Source organism: Podarcis cretensis (genome assembly GCF_951804945.1).
Source record: "Podarcis cretensis genome assembly, chromosome: 14".
NCBI classification, from domain to species: Eukaryota; Metazoa; Chordata; class Lepidosauria; order Squamata; family Lacertidae; genus Podarcis; species Podarcis cretensis.
In genome coordinates this window covers 52,464,300-52,487,072 of record NC_137183.1, presented here as the reverse complement: position 1 = coordinate 52,487,072, position 22,773 = coordinate 52,464,300, and the positions used below count along the sequence as shown (strand labels likewise).

Genomic DNA, 22,773 nt, shown 5'->3' with positions numbered 1-22,773 from the left:
GAAGTTCAAGAAACGCCCACTGACGGATTCTGCCAGCGATTGAGACAGCCACGGATGGGTGGCTGTCCGGACAGAAAGGGTTCACCCAGGTAACCCAGCCAGGTGTGGCGCTAACTTATGCACGAGCAACCCCCTAGAACCATTACACTGGGCATCACGGATGTCTGCAGGAAATGGTACCAGTCACTGGATGCCATGGGAGGAGAGAGGGCTCAGGTGCTCAGGTGCTGCTTGCTGGTTTCCCACAGTCATTATTTGGTCTTCCACTGTGAGAACAGGATGCTGGACTGCTGGGATCACTGACCAGATAAAGCAGGCTCTTCTTACATTCTTATGGGGTGAAGGGAGAGGTGTCCCACCCGCTCCAGACGAACCATAACCCCCCATTTTCCAGCTTTCATTAAGGAGGAGAGAGAATACACCACTTAGAAAAGCATTTACAGCTTTGATTTTTCAGTGTATGTTCTCTGCATATCTAACTGGAAGATTCAATAGCACCCCTGTGTACCAAAGACTCTGGATCTGTTAGTCAGGAGACACGGAGGACATTCAACACTATTTGTTACGATGCCCTTTATATACATCTTCTAGACAAAAATTCCTCGGTTACATCCTTTGCTCTCTTTCCAGCCGACCTCCCCTTGAGCGAATCTCTATTTTGCTGGCTGGCAATAATGTATTTATGACTGCACGGGTTGCAAAATTTGCCTTGGCTGCAAGTAAATTGAGAGCTAGGCACCAAGACAAGTATCACAAGGGGGAGTGTGCGATGTGGAGTGCTTAACTTATGCAAGAGTGATTTTTGCATTTTCGTATGTTTGCTTTGCTGCTGCTGTAGTTCAGTTTTAAATCAATTATTTGTATCCTACGCATTGGGACCAACTGGGAGTCTTATAGCTTTAAGCAATAAAGATTCATTCAAGGAGAGAGAGTAAGTTTCTAGTGTTTGTAGAACCTGATATACGAGGCAAAATGTACGTGTATTATTCTTTTCAAAAAGTATTGCGAGAAGCTAGCCTGCTCCCCTGAATACACTTACAGGGTTTGACTTTGCTGCCTTTCCCAGCCAGAAAAATTCCAGCGGACACTCACAGCTGAACAGTTGCAACGAAAGATGGCGCGCCCCTTTATTCCCATTCCACAACACTGATTTGTATTAAATATTTTAATATATTAATATTCTCTCTTTCTCGTGCTCTCTTTTAATTAAAAAAATGCATTAATAAAAAGCACTCGAAAGAATACAGCTGGTGGAGTGGACAAGCTTATATCCTAACAGAAAAACAAAACAAAAAGAGGTACATTTCATAAAATGAATCGGAACGAGAGGAAGGGGAAAGTCTTCCTGCAATGGGAGATTCCATGCGTCCGAGCAATGGGGTGGTTTTGTTTTGTTTTTAAAAAAAGACTATAGAAAAAAGTTGCACTTGTGTTATGTCAACGGAAAAAGAAGAGGAGATATTTTGGTATTTCAAATGCTCTCTTTCCCTCCGTTCTGCCTCGCTCAGTTCTGAAGCAAGCTTTCTGGCTTGGGGTAACCGAAAAGGACAAAGTCCGCTTCGTACAGCTTGTACAGCTGCCGCCTCCAGGCCACGGGGATTTTGGCAAACCAGTCGTCCTCCCAGCTGCTGGCTGTCCTGTTCCGGTAGCTGGGAGGGAAGCGAAGAAGGTGTTCCACCTTCAGCAGCTGCAGCAGGTGAGCTGCATCCTCATCCAAAGTCTCCAGCTTGCCCACAAAGTCGTACTCGATCTGGCACGGGTGGCAGAGGCGGTACACCTGCCTCCAATGCTCGTTGAACGGCGCCAGCTTCTCGGTCCGGGGGTCCAGTAGGTACTGGATGAAGTCCGAGAAGGAGACCCTGAGGCCCGCCTCAAAGGCGTCGCTCACCGAGGTCGGCAGGCTGGTGTGGTTGGAGTAAAGTTTCAGCATCGGGATGGCAAACCGGCGGTAGAACTCCTCGTTCTCCAGCTCGAACTTGCTGCGGAAGGCCGAGATGAGCCTCACGAAAGGGTCTCGGACGAAGAGGAACTTGGTGTACTTCTTCAGCTTGATCTTCATGAGGTGGCGAGAGAACTTGCCGTAGCGGCGCCAGAACTTGTTGAAGGTGAAGTGGGTGCTGGTGTTGTGGACGTGCTCGCGGGGGATGTCCAAGGGGTCTGCGTATGGCACGCCCTGGTCCATCAGGCTCTCGCTTAGCACGATCATCACCCGCTTCCAGTTGGTGCAGGCCACTTTGGGGACGTAGCAGTAGATGACGCCGTGGCGGTCGTCCACAATGAGGTGGTTCAACTCATAGTTGGGGATGTCGTCAAAGGAGCGCTCCTTGGTCGGGAAGGCAAAGCTGGAGTTGGCGCACAGCTCTCTCAGCGTCCGGCGCCGCTCCGCCTGCAGCTGCTCCTGGTCCAAGATCGCACCAGCATCACGAGTGGACCAGTCGTAGCCCCTTACGTTCTCCTCCAAGTTGCCGGTGACGGGCCTCGCGGAGACGTGCGGGGCAGGCGGCTCTGTCTTCTGACCGAGACCCACATCGCGTTTCAGGTCAGAGCTCAGGAGCTTCTCCAAGAACTCGTCGACGTCCGACATCGAGTCTTGGCCTCCGTCCTTGGCCACGGTGGGGAGGACCCCATGAGGCCTGGAGAAGGTCGTGTGCAAATAGAAGTGGGCTGTCCCCACGTTGTCCCAGTAGACGATGATCAGCAGGATCATGAAGATGGAGCCCAGAACCACCGAGAGGCGGAAGAGGCGTGCTTTGGTCATCCTGGCCGGAGGCGTCGGCAGTGGCTACCTCATGCCGCGCTCACCTCCAGCTCTGCTGGAAATATCTGAGAGCCAGCATGGCGGTTTGAGGACTGTGAGGAACCTGTAAGGAGGTCAAATACAAGGTTAGTCTCCTTCTCCACACAAGATGGTCAGAAAGACAGAACGGAAAAGGCGAGCGGCTGCAGTGGGGAGGGGCCATTCAAAATGGAAATTTGGGAGGGTGATTCAAGGACGCTGAAGAGAGATCCCCCTCTTCTTCCCCTGCCTTATACTGTATTCAACACTAATGTCTCACAACAATTGCAACTAAATTGTAAGAAAACTGTACAACCTGAAAAAAGAGACAAGGCATGTACTTTTGTAAACCAAGGAAATCTTGTGTGTGTGTACACACACACACACACAAACACACTAAAAAGGAAGCTAAAGAGTATAATTCATACAATACAGTGGTACCTCTGGTTACGTACTTAATTCACTCTGGAGGTCCGTTCTTAACCTGAAACTGTTCTTAACCTGAGGTACCACTTTAGCTAATGGGGCCTCCTGCTGCTGCTGATTTCTGTTCTCATCCTGAAGCAAAGTTCTTAACCCGAGGTACCACTGTATATGGAAGATTCCCTTACCCATATTTGCCCACTTGACAGCTCCAAAAAAGACCTCTTTCGCATTTGTAAGAAAATCACCTTTTAGTGTGGCAGCCCTCACACTTTGGAACTCACTGCCGATTGACATCAGCTAAGAGCCTTCACTGTGCTTTTCAGCACCCTGCCCTTTGCCTTTGGGCCAATCAGCATCTAAAGCAGCGGTTCTCAACCTGTGGCTCCCCAGATGTTGTTGGACTATAACTCCCATCACCCCTAGCTAGCAAGGTCAGAGTTCAGGGATGATGGGAGTTGTAGTCCAACAACATCTGGGGAGCCACAGGTTGAGAACCGCTGCTTTAGATGCTGATTGGCCCAAAGGCAAAGGGCAGGGAGTGTGTGCCCCCTACGGTGACTCTTAACCTCAGGGCTATAGGTTCAAACCCTATGATGGGAAAAAGCTTCTTGCATTTCAGGGGGTTGGACTAGATGATCTTGGTGGTCCCTTCCAACTCTGCAATACTATGGTTCTTCCTAAGATGATGCTGGATTCCAACTCCCATCAACCCTAGCAAAGCATGACCAATGGTCAGGGACGATGGGAGCTGGGGTTCGGCAACATCTGGAAGGCCACAGGTTAGTCATCCCTGTTCCAGCAGACAATCAGGTGTGACGGACAAGCGACTTGCCATTACTACTGATTTCCCTTCAAACACGTGGCCACAACTGCATATGTCTGGGTTTTTAAATGTCTGTTTTAAGAGGAATTCTCGCCTTGCGCAAGACAAGACAAGAGGCCCCAGGGGTTTGGTAGCACTTTCCATCAGGGGATGGAAACTTTTAATTCTGTCAAAAGCCACATTCCCTCAGGGTAAGCACTCAGAGGCCAGAGGCCAGCAATGGATGGAGCAAGAGAAACAAGAGTCCTGGGTTACTAAAGACCTCTCTGTTATAATTTCCACCATGGCTAGTTCAGAATAGAATGCCCAATGCTATACCGGTCTACTCAGAAGTAAGCCCCACTGAGTTTAACTTTCAAGGCTACTTTCAAATAAGTGCACTGGGTTTTATTTTAGTAAAGCAGACCAATGCAGCCAGAGGTCTGAGAAGCAAGTGAAAGTAACGCCTTTCTGGCTTTGGTGTGCTACATACACAAACATATATACATAGCTGGCAGAAGTCCACCAATTTGTTCTCAGATAGCTTGTGGGAGGGGAATTTTTTTATTTTTTATTATCAACCATGCAATTATAAGCTATACAACCAGGGAAAGGTTTTAAAAGAAACCACCCATTTATTTTTATCAGATAAATTATGGTCCATCCATCCAATAATTGTCCTGAAACTACAGCAGAAAGAGGGGAAGACACACTTTAAAAACTGCAGAAAATGAACAGGAAGGAAGGAACTCAGAAGAATAGGGCAGCCTCAGGAGTCACGTGAAATGAGACCAGAGGCTGTATTGAGTGCCCAGCCTAGAATATGTCCCAGATACCCCTGCAATGGGGAGGGACCACAGGCCAGTGGTTTAGCACGTGACCAGCTTACAGAAGGGAAGGACTTCCACTTCCAGTTAAGAGAACCTCAAGCCGCAGCCTGATGGGCTAGAGAGCCACTGCCAGCCAGAGGAGGCAATACTGAAGTACAGTGGTGCCTCGCAAGACGAAAAGAATCCGTTCCGCAAGTCTCTTCGTCTTGCGGTAGCGGATTAGCGCTATTAGCGGTTTAGGGGCTTAGCGGATCAGCTGATAAGCGCCTTAGCGGATCAGCTGTTAAGTGGCTTAGCGGATCAGCTGTTAAGCGGCTTAGCGGATCAGCTGTTAAGCGGCTTAGCGGATCAGCTGATAAGCGGCTTAGCGGCTTAGAAAAAGGGGGGGGGACCGGCAGGAACTCGCAAGACATTTTCGTCTTGCGAAGCAAGCCCATAGGGAAATTCGTTTTGCGAAGCGCCTCCAAAACGGAAAACCCTTTCGTCTAGCGGGTTTTCCGTCTTGCGAGGCATTCGTCTTGCGGGGCACCACTGTAAATGGACACATCATCTGACCTGGTATGTGGCAGCTTCTTCTATTCATCAGGAGCATCCGTCGTAATGCTTTATGTTCTGCATGCAGGTGGTCCCAGGTTCAATCGCTGGCATCTCCAGAAAGGATGAGGAACCAGGAAAGACTTCTCTGCCCGGGAGATTAGCTGCGGAACAGATAATATTGGGATAAATGGATCAAGGGTCACCCTGAGAATAAAGCAGTGTTCCGGGTTCCTAACGTACAAGGGCTGGTGTGAAACTGTATCCCTGAAGTCTTTGTTTGTTTGTTTTTCAAATTTTATTTATACTTTCCAAGTTTATACCTTTCACTAATACTGCAATCATTTTAACATTTCAAAACTTGACTTCCTTCCCCCTCTTTCTGCGGTTTCTTTAATTTATTTTTAATATCCTCTGCATATGCAAATTAACTTAATTTGCTCATTTACTCATCTACTTTAAAGATATACTTTTATAAAACTGCAGGTTATTACAATAATCCTGCCAATGATCTTATCTGTAAATATTCGATAAACCATTTCCATTCTTTTATTTTAAAAAGTTTGTCATCTTGATTTCTTATTCTTCCGGTAAATTTCGCCATTTCTGTGTATGCCATTCTGAAGGTATTTTTTGGCTTGATAACCAAAGTATTCCATGTTTTTCTTAAACAAGCAAACAAACAAACCCTCTATTTTTTCCAAGGAGTTGAGAATGATGCTCACAGTTCACCCCACTTTTCTCATCATAACCAACAACCCTGTGGGTTTGGCTGGGCTGAGAGTTAGCGGTTGCACAAGACCAACAAGCCAGTTTGAACCCAGCCTAAATCCAGCTCACTAATCACTGTTGCTGGCTCTTTATGCAACGGTGCCAGAGGAAGCATGGGAGAGCAATTAAGAGTTTGATTAAGTATATAAATCTGCATAAGAAGAGCTGGCTGGATCAGGCCAATGGCTCGCCTTGTCCAGCATCCTGTTCTCACAGTGGCCATTCAGATTTCCCCTGGGAAACCTTCAAACAGGATCGGAGCACAGAATCGCTCTCTTCTCCTGTGTTTCCCAGCAACCATAATCCAGATGCATTGCTACTCCCAGTGACGAAGGCAGAGTATATATAGACACACGGCCTCTAGCCATTGACAGCCCACAAATATGTCAATATTGTTGTTGTTATTAATATGCCACCCATCTAACTGGGTTGCTCCAACCACTCTGGGTTGGCTTCCAACAAGTTAAAACATTAAGCACAGCAAAACGCCAAACATTGAAAACTTCTCTACACAGGGCTGCCTTCAGACGTCTTCTAAAAGTCAAAGCTTCTTTTAAAGCCATCCAAGTTGGTGGTCAACACGGTCAAAACTGTGGGAGGGAGTTCCACAGTTTAACTATGCGCAGCACGAAGATGGACTTTTATTAAAACCTGCCCTGGATCTTCGAGCGTTTGGCTTCAATGGATGCCCGCAAGTTGAAGCATTACGAGAGAGGAAAAGAACCATTTTATAAACTCCAACTCCTCCGACTCGCCTTTCCTCTAGAAAAGCCCCCAAATGCTGCAACAATTCCCCAAGGGGGGGGGATTGTCCCTCCACCAACATGGTCATTTTGCTTGCCCTTTCCTGCCCTCGCTGCCGGTCCTTTCGGCACGCAATGTTTTCGAGGCGAGAGCCCCGTTTAAACAGCGATGGTGCAGCTCCCCAAGGCAAAAGGGGGGGGGGAGGCAGCTGACGTAACCTTTTTCGGTCTCTGGAAAACGTGGCAGGTTGGGGGGGGGCGAGGAGACCTCTGGAACAAGCAGCCCTCCTCTATAGACACTGACCGTTGTCCTTTGCAACCGAGCCTCTCCCTTGCGAAGCCCTTATGAAAAGGGGAGAGCATCAACTTTTTCCAGCGTCGCCTCCGCCTGACAGACCTCCTTTACAAGCCTGTCTGCACATGTGCCTCTGCCAGCTGCTGGGAAGGGAGGGGCACCATCAGCTGACTCCCAGGAGCAAGGCCGAAAGTTTTAAAGTTACGCAGCTGTTCTGGAACAGGAGGATGGGACAGATGCAAATAGGACCCTCTCTGCACATCCCACACACACACACCCCGGTCCTTGGTTAGGGGTGGATTTTCTGTTTTTTATTAGTTTTTCCTCTATTACTCACAAGTATATCTTTACATTGTGACTTTACATCTTACAATTATACATATTCTAGTTTTCAGAGTACGTTCGTATTTGTTATTATCATAGATCGACAAGTATTACAATACACAAAAAAGAAAAAAGATGTAATTTTAAAATCGTAATATTCCTCATAAATGAATGACTTCCCGTCTCTTCCATCTTGTACTAATAAACTTATTGTGTTTCCAAGCACAATTCAAAGTGTTGATGCTGACCTTGAAAGCCCTAAACGGCCTCAGTCCTGTATACCTGAAGGAGCATCGCCACCCCCATCGTTCTGCCCGGACACTGAGGTCCAGCACCGAGGGCCTTCTGGCAGTTCCCTCGCTGTGAGAAGTGAGGTTACAGAGAACCAGGCAGAGGGCCTTCTCGGTAGTGGCGCCCCAGCAGATGTCAAAGCAATAAGCAACTATTTTACTTTTAAAAGACAACTGAAGGCGGCCCTGTTTAGGGAAGTCTGATGCTGTATTGTTTTTAATATTCAACTGGAAGCCACCCAGAGTGGCTCGGGAAACCCAGCCAGATGGGTGGGATAGAAATAATAAATTATTATTATTACCTATATTTGTCCATCGTCTTTTTATTTATAATATTTTATTATCTACTGATTTTCTTTTAAAATTTGTTATCCACAGAAACTACTCAAAGGCCGTTACCGTTTTCAGATTGCAGCAATTACTCTTCAAGTCTTCCTTAAAACAATTCCAATTTGAGACAAACTCCTGTTTGGGTTTATCTCTGATTCTTTCTGATAAGTAGTCTAACTCCGCACACTCCTGTTAGTTTTTGTATCCAATCAAATCTGGGGGGTTGGGGGTTGGAGGGGGGGCTTAACAGGTGAACAGATTTTGTGTGCCTCCCACCAAGACTTAACCAAGGCGTGGGAAATCTGCAGGCCTGCAGCCACACACGGCCCTCGGCCTCAGTTCAGTGCGGCCCTCGGGTTAATTGCAAAAACAAGGGGACACAGATCGGAAGCTCTTGGAAGAGAAGTCTGCCACTCCTTCGACAGGCCATAAAGTGAGAAAGAGAAAGAAGGGGATGTCAGAGAGAATGAGACTGGGGCGATGACATTGCCCACCTCGGAGCTAGCCTGTTCCCCACTGGCGGAATATATTAATAATAATAAATGCATTTATATCCCAGAGTGGCTGGGGGCAACCCAGTTGTATGGTCAGATAAAGGTAAAGGTACCCCTGACCATTAGGTCCAGTTGCGGACAACTCTGGGGTTGCGGCGCTCATCTCGCTTTACTGGTCGAGGGAGCCGGCGTTTGTCCGCAGACAGCTTCCAGGTCATGTGGCCAGCATGACTAAGCCGCTTCTGGCAAACCAGAGCAGCACACAGAAACGCCATTTACCTTCCTGCCAGAGTGGTACCTATTTATCTACTTGCACTTTTTTTGGCATGCTTTCAAACTGCTAGGTGGGCAGGAGCTGGGACCGAGCAACGGGAGCTCACCCCGTCGTGGGGATTCGAACCGCCGACCTTCTGATCGGCAAGTCCTAGGCTCGGATACAAATGATAAAATAATTATTATTATTATTATTACCTCCCCCACCCAAAAAAGGGCTCAAGGTGTGATATGTGGTTCTGCCCCTCCTCATTTTATCCACACAATGGCCCTGCGAGGAAGGGTAGCCTGAGAGGCAGGGGCTGGCTTCCGAGGTCACTCCAATGAGCTTCGTGGCTGAGCGGGGGATTTGAACTCAGGTCTTACTCTGACAATCTAACCACTACGCTACTGTTATGTAGTGAAGTTTCACCCTGGGCCAGCAGGGGGATACTGTAGATAGTTTTCACTCAGGTCTGTAGATAGTTTTCACTCAGGTCCACGTCAGTTATTTTAGGCGGGTAACTCTGGGTTGTTGTTGCTACAATGTTGACAGCCGGCTGCCTATAAAAGCAGGCCGGCTGAGCTGTTTGCTAGTCAGGTCTATTCCAGCTTACAAAATAAAGAGCTGCTTTGGAGAAATCGCTGTGTCGTCTGCTATGTCAACCCACAACTTAACAGCTACATTGTTGTTTAGTCGTTTAGTCTCTTTGTGACCCCATGGACCAGAGCACGCCAGGCACTCCTGTCTTCCACTGCCTCCCACAGTTTGGTCAAACACATGCTGGTAGCTTCGAGAACACTGTCCAACCATCTCGTCCTCTGTCGTCCCCTTCTTCTTGTGCCCTCCATCTTTCCCAACGTCAGGGTCTTTTCCAGGGAGTCTTCTCTTCTCATGAGGTGGCCAAAGTCTTGGAGCCTCAGCTTCAGGATCTGTCCTTCCAGTGAGCCATTTCCTTCAGAATGGATCAGTTTGATCTTCTTGCAGTCCATGGGACTCTCAAGAGTCTCCTCCAGCACCAGAATTCAAAAGCATCAATTCTTCGGTGATCAGCCTTCTTTATGGTCCGGCTCTCACTTCAATACATTACTACTGGGACACATGTAGGGTGTGTCTCTTCCTAACCAGCTACATCTCTCCCCGCCACTCCTCCCTTCTTGAATTGCCATAGGTTAAATAAAAAGTCAGCTTTCTAATGTTTTTTGCCCTCCATGTTGCTGCTAGAGAGAAGCACCTCCCTTCTCCTCTCACGCAACTATTATTATTATTATCGTAATTATTAATATTATTATTAATAGTATATCCGAAGATCACAGGGCGGTTCATAACATAAAAATACAAAAAGAGAACACGAAACACATCGTGAAATAAAAACAAACCAGTAACTGTGCTCCCAGGACCCAAGTTCCTCCTGTAAGATCTTCTGCGATGGGGGCACTTACAAGGACTTTATGTTTCCTGTTCAGTGCAGTTTTTTCTTTAATTGCCAGTTTCTATTTCTCTCTGTGTGTGCCTTACTTCTTCAATAAATATACTTTAACTGGAGCCCTGGAGTTGGCTACATTCCTTTGCAGAGCCCCAGACTAGGTCTTACCCACACTCAACTACTCCACCCAGACCAAGGATTAAACACAGCTTAAAACCTCTAAAAGGTCTGTTCTTCTCCATAAATTGTCCATTGCAAATCTGAACCATCCACTTCCCCCCTGGCATCTGGGATAGACTCTCCATCTGAAACCCTGAAGAACTGCTGCCGGTCTGTGTAGACAATACTGTCTTCTGACTTGGAAGAAGGCAGCTTCCTATGTTGCTCTTAATAGCCAAGAGTACAAAATCTGCTCTGATGACACTTAGCCAGTACTCTGGAAGGAACAGATGAGAGAGCAAGAACGTCAGAAGAGACCTTCTGGATCAGGCCAATGACCCGTCTAGTCCAGCATCCTGTTCTCACAGTGGCCAACCAAATGCCTGTGGGAAACCAGAGAGCAGGAGCAAATCTCCTCCGGTGGCAACCTGCATTTAGTAGCATTTACAGTTTCCAACTCTGGAGGCAGAGCGTACCTCTCAAGGCTGGTAGTAGCCACTGATAGACTCCACCTCCATGAATGTGTCTAATCTGCTTTTAAAGCCATCCAAGTTGGTGGTCATCACTCCCTCCTGAGGAAGTGAGTTCCACAGTTTAACCATGCACTGAGCAATGAAGTGTTTTCTTTGATCCATCCTGAATCTTCCAACATTCAACTTCATTGGACGCCAAGCGTTAGGTGTTGTTGTTTAGTCGTTTAATCGTGTCCAACTCTTCGTGATCCCCTGGACCAGAGCACGCCAGGCACTCCTGTCCTCCACTGCCTCCCGCAGTTTGCTCAAACTCATGCTGGTAGCTTCGAGAACACTATCCAACCATCTCGTCCTCTGTCGTCCCCTTTTCCTTGTGCCCTCCATCTTTCCCAACATCAGGGTCTTTTCCAGGGAGTCTTCTCTTCTCATGAGGTGGCCAAAGTCTTGGAGCCTCAGCTTCACAATCTTCCTTCCAGTGAACACTCAGGGGTGATTTGACAAGGTGCCTCCAAGAATTTGGAGCAAATGATTCAGCAGAGGAAACACAGCCCAGAATAACTAAGGAGATAGTACAAGAATACTTGGCTAGTTTAGATGTATTCAAGTCTCCAGGGCCAGATGAGCTGCATCCAAGAGTATTAAAAGAACTGGCAGATGTGATCTCAGAACCACTGGCAGTCATCTTCCAGAATTCCTGGAGAACAGGCGAAGTCCCGGCAGACTGGAGGAGGGCAAATGTTGTCCCTATTTTCAAAAAGGGGAAAAGAGAGGACCCAAATAATTACCGCCCAGTCAGTCTGACATCAATACCAGGGAAGATTCTGGAGCAGATCATTAAGCAAACAGTCTGTGAGCACCTAGAAAGGAATGCTGTGATCACCAATAGTCAGCATGGATTTCTGAAAAATAAGTCATGTCAGACTAACCTGATCTCGTTTTTTGACAGAATTACAAGCCTGGTAGATGAAGGGAACGCAGTGGATGTAGCCTACCTTGATTTCAGCAAGGCATTTGACAAGGTGCCCCATTATATTCTTGTAAAGAAGCTGGTAAAATGCGGTCTTGACTATGCTACCACTCAGTGGATTTGTAACTGGCTGACTGACCGAACCCAAAGGGTGCTCATCAATGGTTCCTCTTCATCCTGGAGAAGAGTGACTAGTGGGGTGCCACAGGGTTCTGTCTTGGGCCCGGTCTTATTCAACATCTTTATCAACGACTTGGATGATGGACTCAAGGGCATCCTGATCAAATTTGCAGATGACACCAAACTGGGAGGGGTGGCTAACACCCCAGAGGACAGGATCACACTTCAAAACGACCTTGACAGATTAGAGAACTGGGCCAAAACAAACAAGATGAATTTTAACAGGGAGAAATGTAAAGTATTGCACTTGGGCAAAAAAAATGAGAGGCACAAATACAAGATGGGTGACACCTGGCTTGAGAGCAGTACATGTGAAAAGGATCTAGGAGTCTTGGTTGACCACAAACTTGACATGAGCCAACAGTGTGACGCGGCAGCTAAAAAAGCCAATGCAATTCTGGGCTGCATCAATAGGAGTATTGCATCTAGATCAAGGGAAGTAATAGTGCCACTGTATTCTGCTCTGGTCAGACCTCACCTGGAGTACTGTGTCCAGTTCTGGGCACCACAGTTCAAGAAGGACACTGACAAACTGGAACGTGTCCAGAGGAGGGCAACCAAAATGGTCAAAGGCCTGGAAACGATGCCTTATGAAGAACAGCTAAGGGAGCTGGGCATGTTTAGCCTGGAGAAGAGGAGGTTAAGGGGTGATATGATAGCCATGTTCAAATATATAAAAGGATGTCACATAGAGGAGGGAGAAAGGTTGTTTTCTGCTGCTCCAGAGAAGCGGACACGGAGCAATGGTTCCAAACTACAAGAAAAAAGATTCCACCTAAACATTAGGAAGAACTTCCTGACAGTAAGAGCTGTTCGACAGTGGAATTTGCTGCCAAGGAGTGTGGTGGAGTCTCCTTCTTTGGAGGTCTTTAAGCAGAGGCTTGACAACCATATGTTAGGAGTGCTCTGATGGTGTTTCCTGCTTGGCAGGGGGTTGGACTCGATGGCCCTTGTGGTCTCTTCCAACTCTATGATTCTATGATTCTATGATTTCCTTCAGAATGGAGAGGTTTGATCTTCTTGCAGTCCATGGGACTCTCAAGAGTCTCCTCCAGACACTGGGGGAACGTGATGACTGACTCAGGAGAAGCCAAGCAAAAAACCTGAACCTGAGGAGGGGCTGAAAGAGGAGGTTTGCAGGCCACTGTCAGGTTAGGTAAGGGAGAGAAAATCTTTCTTGTATCTTGAGTGAGCACTTGCACCATAGTATCACAGAATTGTAGAGTTGGAAGGGGCCACCAGGGTTATCAAGTCCAACTCCCTGCAATCCACAACCCTGTGTCTCATGCTCTACTGACTGAGCTATCCCCGCCGGCACAGCAATAAAACCTCATGGCCTAACTAGAATTTCCCCCAAGCCCTCAGGGCCCAGAAGTGTCGTGACCGGCGCACAGTATTCTGCTCAGAATATATAGAGACAATTCCTCTAAGAAATGACTCTCCTAACTCCATCATTTCTATTGTCTTTTTCATGAAAGTCCAAGAAACATTATCAAAGGCCTTCTCTGCGTCAATAAACATCACAGCCGCTTGCTTTTCGTTCCTGGCCTCCAGATACTCTATTATGTCTGTTATATTCCTTATATTATCTTTCATCTGTCGACCAGGTAGAAAGACAGCTTGATATGTATGTTATTGATATGAGATGTTTGTAATGATGGAAAAGAAAATTAATTTTTAAAAAATTAGAAAAAAGAAAGCCAGCTTGATCTTGGTGAATTATGTCTTTTAGTACTGTTTTTAATCGATTTGCCAATATATTGGCAAATAATTTATAATCATTATTTAATAGTGAGATCGGCCTATAATTTCTAACTAAAAGTAAATCTGCCCAGTGGGCACAGTCAATCTGGTTTTTCTTGGTTAAGAACTTTGGTTCACTTGCCTTGGAAGACACTGGGGGAACGTGATGACTGACTCAGGAGAGGCCAAGCAAAAAACATTGAACCTGAGGAGGGGCTGAAAGAGGAGGTTTGCAGGCCACTGTCAACAGACAAACAGACCACAAACTGTTTCCCACTCTGTGCAAACACCGGTGAGCAAATGAGCCTTGTTGCATTTGGTGGTGCAGGCTTTCTGGAAAGTTTTGAACCAGGATTCCCCCCCCCCATCGTATAAATCAACTGGAACCTGAATCTGTTTTGCACCTATCCTTTCTGCTTGTCATTTCAAAACTATTACAGATTGCAGTCTTTTACATCACACTCAGCTTCTTCTCTCTCCTTGCATTTTCTAGTTACAGGTAGGTAGCCATTTTGGTCTGCCATAGTCAAAACAAAATAAAATAATTCCTTCCAGTAGCACCTTAAAGGTAAAGGTAAAGGTACCCCTGACCTTAGGTCCAGTCGCGAATGACTCTGGGGTTGTGGCACTCATCTCGCTTTACTGGCCGAGGGAGCCGGCGTTTGTCCACAGACAGCTTCCGGGTCATGTGGCCAGCATGACTAAGCCACTTCTGGCGAACCAGAGCAGTGCACAGAAACACCGTTTACCTTCCCGCCAGAGCGGTACCTATTTATCTACTTGCACTTTTACATGCTTTCAAACTGCTAGGTGGGCAGGAGCAGGGACCGAGCAACGGGAGCTTACCCCATCGCAGGGATTCGAACCGGCTACCTTCTGATCGACAAGTCCTAGGCTCTGTGGTTTAAACCACAGCACCACCTGCTGTCAATCACCCATTCCCATCACCCTTCTGAGTAATACCCCTCCCCACCCTCTCACTATATATAAGGGTCTTGGGACTTCTGTTTCAGTGTATCTGAAGACATGTGCATGCACAAGAAAGCTCATTGCAATAACAAACTTAGTTGGTCTCTAAGGTGCTACTGGAAGGATTTTTTTTTATTTTGTCTTGCCTTTTCTGTTTTATTTTCTGTTTTTATTCTTCCATTTATACCCCCATCATTCTTCCAAGGAGGCATACACAGTTTCCCCCTCCCCATTTTATCTTCACAACAACCCTGAAAGGTAGCCATGGTTGAGAAATGATGACTCACTCAAGGTCACCAAGTTAGCTTCAAGGTTGAGTGGAGATTTGAACCCAAGTCTCCCAGCTGTCTAGACCAACCATTGCACCACCCTGGTTACATAAGAAAGATGTTCTACATGTTTCTAGCCTGATGAAGGGGGGCCTCTTGAACTTAAAAATCTGCCTCTACATTGTGACATTTGAATTGCTTCCAATAAAGGCATTGAACCACTCAGACTTTTGAATTAAAACTTTTAAGAAGTGCTGCATGCCAATTTTACATGCTGAATAAAATCTTGAAAAAGTTCTCTCCCTAGCCAGAAAAAAGGATTGATGGGGCTGTCGATAAATGTGATTTAAAACATTATAATGAAACTTATTCACGCAATCACTTGGAAGTTACTGGGATATTTGTTCACATATTATGAGACAGAAACCCAAATATATACATGGAAGGCATCTTAGCATGCCTAAATACTTTTGCGTGCTTTCAAGTCACATGAAAGAAGTCACAGACAACTTTAAAACAGTTCAGATCCAGATGCTAAATCTATTCTTCTGTCTACTGTGGATTTAACAACATTGCATCAGGGTTTCATTCACAGACCCACCTTCTAATGTGTATATTCCACTATCGGTCTGAAATTAATTTCCTTTCTGCATACGACATATCACAAACAGGCCAGGCTCTATATGCAAGAGAGTACACAAATCTGACACCAGCAATATCCATAAATCCAAATACATCAACCTCCTAGGATGCTGTATAACTAAAGTGGTAATCCTTGAACCAATGAACTTCAAAGTGAGATTAAAACCTGAACTAAGATTTGTCAAGAGCATGGGCAGGCAAACTAAGGCCCGGGGGCTGGATCCGGCCCAATCGCCTTCGAAATCCGTCCAGCAGACGGTCCGGGAATAAGCGTGATTTTACATGAGTAGAATGTGTCCTTTTTTAAAAAATGCATCCCTGGGTTATTTGGGGGGCATAGGAATTTGTTCCATTTCCCCCCAAAAAATATAGTCCGGTCCCCCACAAGGTCTGAGAGACAGTGGACCAGCCCCCTGCTGAAAAAGTTTGCTGACCCCTGGGGTCAAGAGGTTTGGTGCTATCACTCGTGGGCTGAATCAACAGCTTGGATTTTTATTATGCTCTCTGTGCTCATTGGCTTATCAATGCAAGGACGCTTGTGCTATCACACCAGTGCTCTGCAAATTATCTACTACCAACATTTTGCAAAATTGCCACTGTTAGTGGCTGTCACAGATGGTACAATCCGCATTTCATTCTCCTCTTATCTCGCAGCTTACAATTCCTCTCCAGCCAAGTGTAACACAGGATAACAAGTCATGCACTGAACTGTTGATTCCATGAAAGCTCATCCCATAATATGCTACCCCTGAGCACTTTGTAGTAGTAAAATGAATGTCCTTAAGGGACCGCAAAACGCTTTTTCAATTTTTGCTATTTATTATGTCACTAATGAATTTTAGGCAACAATTCATGGAAATTTTTCCACAGAAAAATTCCACAGTCATACAAATTTTCCACTCCGTAGTCACTGGCTGCATTTATGTTTACGGACAAGGTCTGCCAATATGCTTGCCTTCCAAAGTTTGTAGGACTTCAGCTCCCAGAAGCCCCAGCAGCCAATAGCCAAGGATGATGGAACTTGCAGTCCGAATAATATGTCAAGGGCACCGACTGCTTTACAGTTATAGGTACAGATTTACTACTTCTTTCTTTATCTCAACTTTCAGCCGGACACTGTAGAATAAACACCGAGAATTGAGAAACACTGGCCTGCGAGCGCTCCAATTGGAGAACAGCCTTTACCAAAGGTGTCATGGGCTTTGAAGAAACTTGAACTCAGGACGCAAGGGAGAAACGTGCTAAGAGGAAGGCACACTTGGCAAACCCTCACTGTGATCAACTCCTGCCCGGAAACCTATGTCCCCACTGCGGAAGGACATGTGGATCCAGAACTGGCCTCCACAGTCACTTACGGACTCACTGTTAAAACAGTGTTTATAGAAGACAATCTTACTTGACTACAAGGGATCGTCAAAGAAGACAGCTATAGGTACAGATTTTATCTTTCTTTATCTCACGTTTCAGTCGGACAGTGACCTCTAATGCAGCTCATGGCTGAAATCCAATATACTGTAATAAGGGCACAGTGGTAACTCTGGTTCCGAACGGGATCTGTTCCAGAGGCCCATTCGCAACATGAAAAGAGTGCAACCTGCAGCGGCGCCTCTGCGCACGCGTGGGTTGCGATTCACCGCTTCTGCACGTGCGTGTGACGTCATTTTGCGCTTCTGCGCATGCGGCGAAACCCGGAAGTAACTCTTTCCGGTACTTCCGGGTCGCTGCGGGACATAACATGAAAGAACGTAACATGAGGTATGACTGTACAATATTTTAAATTCTACAGATTATTATGTATCTTGTGTGTTGTTGCTGTTGTTTTATCAGGTCCAGCATTCTGTACTCATAGTGGCCAATCAGATGTCCCAAGGCCAACTCGTCCTTCCTGTGGTTTCTACCAACTGGTATTCACAAGCATTGCTGCCTCCAGAATATGTCACAACAAGAACACATTCTTCCTTTTCTGCAAGCAAGTTGTCTGTGCAACCCAGATATGGGGGCCGTTATGTACCCTGCCCAGCAGATGCAGCGTTAACTTTCTGGTTTCTGCACCCCATATCACAACTCTTTCATGCAAGCGTGGAGGAAACACTTCTGCAAGTTCCCCCTTTTCACTTCCCCTAAGTAAGTGCAGCAACCTCACTCCATCCCAAGTTTCACAACCTGCCCTACTAAAAGTGTCAAGCTACAAGTTAAATATCCAAGCGATAGCTCATCTGGTAGAGCAATGGACTTTTAATCTCAGGATTGTGTGGGTTCGAGCCCCACACTGGGCAATAAATGGCCCTTGTGGTCCCTTCCAGCTTTACAATTCTACAATTCTAGATTAAATGCGTAGAGTCAAAATACTGTCAAAATTCAGAGTCTGTTGTTTGATCCTGGTCAGAGCCTCCTGGATCAGACCAAGGGTCCTCTAGTCATTTTGCAAATGCATATGTGAACTTATGAATCATAGAAGTTTGGCGTTTGAAGGGACCCCATCTAGCCCAAGCCCTTGAAATGCAGGAATCTTAGCTAGACCATCTAAGGATCTCATTTTCAAACTACAAGTCCCAGAATTCTTTGGGGGGAGTCCTGATTAATTGAAGTGGTATCACAGTGCTTCAAATGCACAGTGTGAATGTGACCAGTGGACTAATACTGTACAGTGGTACCTCTGGTTGCGAACGGGATCCGTTCCAGAGCCCTGCTCACAACATGAGAAGAATGCAACCCGCTTCTGCGCATGTCACAATTCGCTGCTTCTGCGCATGCATGTGACGTCATTTTGAGCGTCTGCACATGCGCAAGCAGCGAAACCCGGAAGTAACCCGTTCCGTTACTTCTGGGCCACCGTGGGATATAGCCTGAAAGAACGTAACCTGAACCGAACGTAACAAGAGGTCTGACTGTACATGCGTTTTTTAAAAAAATAATAATAATTAATGTTCAATACAACCATGTTAATTTACAGGCCACCTTGAAACCACTGACCTGCAACGAGCTCTCATGCAACACCCCTGGCAGCATCTGTAATGAGTTTTGTTGATCATTCCACCATCTATCAGTTTCTTAGACATTAGAAGCAGCAGCCTGGAACTAATTGCGCAACCTTCCATGCTGAGCCACTTTGCTACAGCAAAACTCTTTGCAGCCTCCGCATTACAACCAATTCCAAGAAAGTGCAGGGTTATGTCCACTCATCAGACTCGTTGCCCACCCAGTTTCTGCTCATCAGTGTTCGAAATTAGCTGGGTGCCAGTCACATTTTTCAACAGGCCACCGGCCTTTTGCGAGGAAGTGGAGGTGTCTGGTCGCCAGGTTTGGCCCCTAACATCTCCATCTGGCTGGCTGGTGTGGCTGCGGTGCTGCACCACTCAGCTGGTCTGTTGGGCAGCACAGCAGCAAAAGATATGCCTCTTTTGGTGCTGCGCTGCCCCGCAAATCAGCTGATTCACGTGGCAGCGCGATACCCAAAGACTTTGGGTGCCGCACTTCCCCACAGACCATTTGCTTCGTAATCCTGCACACAAAATGCGCGTATCCTTGTGGCAGCCATAACCTAGATTTAAGGTGCCATTTGGCTCCTAGATTTTATAGCTCAGTTTCTAACACTGGCTCAGATACACCAAGTTAGAATATGCAGTCCCTGATAGCCACATGGGAGTTGCACTGGTTTATTGAGGGTCCACAAGGCAGATTGAGGGGGAAACTGCAAAGATTTTGCAAAGTGACACAGTTCACACATAGAGGAGCCCTGCAGGATGCTAGACTCTGTTTCCGACACCTCACTTAGAAGCAAATCGACAGTGAGGGAAGCCCTTTCCCCCCTCCAGTGGTGTTTCCCCCTGAGCATGTAAGAGGGATTACTGCTTACGCACCAGTTCTCATTTTAACACTCCTAATTTCAAGTTCTCATTGATTTTCAGTCCGACTCAGAGGAGATAGCTAGGCAGATGCCTGAGTCAGCTTTGGCTATTGCTAACCACAGAAGGATTTCTAGGCCTACCAGAACAAAAAATAAAAAGGGGAAGGGGGATATTTCTCCATAAGACACCAACTGCCGACAAGTGGAACAAGCCCCACCAGCGCCAAGGAGCCAGCCACCAAGCCTGAGCTTCATAAACAGGATGGAAGTATCCACCCCCAGCACAATTCAAAGTGGGACCCATCACAATCGAACCCTACAGCCAGCTGCTCTTACTCTAGAAAGACCCTGAACTCCCAAGCCTCCCTCATTCTATGGAAACAGCCCCTAGCTTCCAAAAGCCCACAACTTCACAGAGCATAACATCATGCTAAGCTAGTTGGGCTTATAAAGGTTCTATTAAATGAGTCGAAAGCCAAGCAAAGTTTCACAGTGAGCACTGTGCTGTACACCAGGGTTGGGGAAATCTGAGGTCTGGGGTCAGATGTGGCCCTCCAGGGCTTCCTATGTGGCCCCTGGGACTCTTCCCAGTACATACATTGCACTACCTCTGCTCCACACCTGGTTGGCTGGGGTCCTTGAACTTGCCTGTCTCAATGGAGGTATGTATGCACAGGAATCTGTGGGTTTTGTGCCCTGCCCAATTTTGTTTCCCTCTGGCCCCGCCCACCACTGACATGTGACCACCAGGAGGCTGTCCATTAGGGAATGCTGTCCTGGGGTGAATGGAGACGCCCCACCCTGCTGCCCACTGTGCCGTCTCTCAGAAATGCTGCTCAGTCACAGTGAACCTGGGTTATCATTTATTGTGTTCTGGTGTTGTAACCCACCCTGTGACCTCAGGATTAAGGGCAGGTAATTAATAAGAATGATAATGATAATAATCAAATATTAACAATTGTCTATATCAGGGGTGAGCAGACTTTGAGTTTGTGGGGATCTACTTTGCTTTTATACAAGCACCCCAATATTCACTACACAGAGCCAGGTGCAAAAGCCTTAGAATCAGAGAATGGAGAGTAAATTCCACTGTTAGAGAACTGGAAGTAATAAAATGTTGCCGATCTACTTTGAATCAGTCAGAGGCCCTGTACACACCACACACCTGCCCCCATAATCATGGGAACTGTAGTTTACCTCCTCACAGATCTACAATTCCCAGCACTCTTGTCAAACTACAGTTTCCCGGCACTAACTGGATGTGTTGTGTGCTTTAAATGTATGATGTGCTCACAGTCAGATACAGTATCTTTGATCCCAATCTAACATCGCGGGGGTGGGGGGATGCTGCTTATGAGCCTTAAAGTAATAATAATAAAAGACCACTCCTAACTTCATGCAGTACAATGCAGTCGCATTTCCCATTAAAAAAACAGAAGGAAAACTAGAACCAGCAAACTAGAAACGAAGTGAGAGGAAACCAAAGCACAAAGCCAGCAGCACCAGGTGCTGCACCTAAGTGTGTCCACAGGTGTCTGTTCGGCTACCTGGCAACCTGCAAAGGCGACCTGAACGGGGGAAGAAATGATGCCCCGTCTTCTTTTTGAGCGCAGATATCAACCGGGAACGAAGTGGCCGCGATGCTAAAAAAAAAATCCGAATTAAAACAAGGAGGTCTTTCCTCCTAATCCCGAAGACTCAGACGGGTCTTTCGCAAACGCGCTTCGGCGCGGGAGGAAATCCTCTCCCGCCCCATCGCGGCGCGCGACTCGGACAGCCTCTCCAAGTCCTGGGGAGCGAGACGAGGGGTGGGTGGTAGAAGCACACCCCCCCCCTCGCCACCCCTGGCGCGCGGCGTGACCTTCGGCAGCCCTCCGGGGACGGGGAGCCGGGCCCGTCCCCAGGAGCCCGGCCGGCTGCCCTGCGCCTCCTGCCCCGTTGCGCACGGGCTGGATGGAGACGCCCGCCCTCCTCCTGGTCGCCGGGCAGCCCCGCGCATCCAGGTGGGTGAGAGCCCGGTGGGGGCGGGGAAGTTGGGGGGCAGCAGCATCTCTCCGCTCAGCCCAGTGGGGTAGCGTGGGGGTGCAGGGGGGGCCGGCCGCACCGGGCGCAACATCTGGGGGTTAGGGTTAGGGGGCGCAAATCCACGGGTTAGGGGGCGCAAATCCACCGGTTAGGGGGCGCAAATCCACGGGTTAGGGGGCGCAAATCCACGAGTTAGGGGGCGCAAATCCACGGGTTAGGGGGCGCAAATCCACGGGTTAGAGGGCGCAAATCCACGGGTTAGGGGGCTCAAATCCACGGGTTAGGGGGCGCAAATTACTTGCCTTGCCCCGGGTGCTGACAACCCACGCTACGCCCCTGGCTCAGCCCACCCGCGCCCCACCCCGGAAAATAAAAGCCCGGTGGCTCCTCCATCCAGCCGGCATTACGCGCAGCGCCCGCCCGGATCAGATGCCCCAGCAGCGCGCCCCGCCGCGCCCAGCGCCGCCTCCGGCTCCCCCGAGCGCCGGTGCCCAGCTCACCTCCTGCCCGGGGCCGCTGGGCCAGCGGAACCTCCCGCCGCCGCCGAGGCGCCTCCCTGCCTGCCTGCCCGCCCGCCTGCCTCCCTCCCTGGGCCAGCCAGCCAGCCAGCCAGACCGCCAGCCGCTCCACCTCCGGCTCGGCCGGCGCCGCCCCGTCTCGCGAGAAGGCCGGCCCGGGGGGGCCTCCGAGCAAGCGAGCGAGCGCAGGCGCCTGGCTGCCCCTCCCAGCCCAACAGGGGGCGCCTCGCCGGCCTTGGATCGCGCGCGCCGGGGGACGGGGCGAACCCGCGCGTCACCGGAGGATCCCCGCCTGGAAATCGAGGGTTGGAGAGGAAGGAAGGGCGCTTGGAAGAGGCGGAGGCGGACGAGTCCGGAGGATGAGGGTTTATTGCGGGATCGGTGCTGCTCTGTCGTTTTGCAGCGTCCGCATGAAGCAACTGGCAGCATCAAGATGCCAACGCGTGTTCCATATTAAACCAGTTTAACACTTTTTGCAGAAAATGCAGCAAGGGCGCTGCCATGCCTGAGTGTATTGAGGGGGGCAGGATCTTACGCGACATTTTTAATTTTTTATACCTCTTGATTGTAGAAAACCTTTACAAACTACTGGCCTGTAACACCGCCTTCTCCCGTGCAATTCACATTTACTGTACTCTTTATAGGAGAAATTCAATGTGTGTGTGTGTGTGTTTTTAAAAATGTTGC

The 22,773-nt window shown here is 48.0% G+C and overlaps 1 protein-coding gene across 6 annotated transcripts; it reads right to left on the bottom strand.

Moving 5' to 3' along the window:
- Positions 1-1,102: 1,102 nt before the first annotated feature.
- CHST12 (carbohydrate sulfotransferase 12) lies at positions 1,103-22,137 on the bottom strand. 6 transcript variants are annotated; one of them, XM_079953917.1, is made up of 3 exons: positions 22,069-22,137; positions 5,390-5,532; positions 1,103-2,861 (listed from the first exon to the last, which is right to left on the bottom strand). In XM_079953917.1, the coding sequence occupies exon 3, from the start codon at positions 2,756-2,758 to the stop codon at positions 1,505-1,507; it is 1,254 nt and encodes a 417-aa protein (XP_079810043.1). In that variant the 5' UTR covers positions 2,759-2,861; positions 5,390-5,532; positions 22,069-22,137; the 3' UTR covers positions 1,103-1,504. The 6 variants fall into 6 exon arrangements, with proteins under 6 accessions (XP_079810043.1, XP_079810046.1, XP_079810047.1 ...); XM_079953920.1 differs by lacking the exon at positions 22,069-22,137 and adding an exon at positions 21,091-21,272; XM_079953921.1 differs by lacking the exon at positions 22,069-22,137 and adding an exon at positions 20,142-20,364.
- Between the last annotated feature and the right edge of the window lie 636 nt (positions 22,138-22,773).

Coding starts and splice junctions, on each gene's coding strand:
- CHST12 (XM_079953917.1), bottom strand. CDS start 2,758: ATGACCAAAGCACGCCTCTTCCGCCTCTCGGTGGTTCTGGGCTCCATC.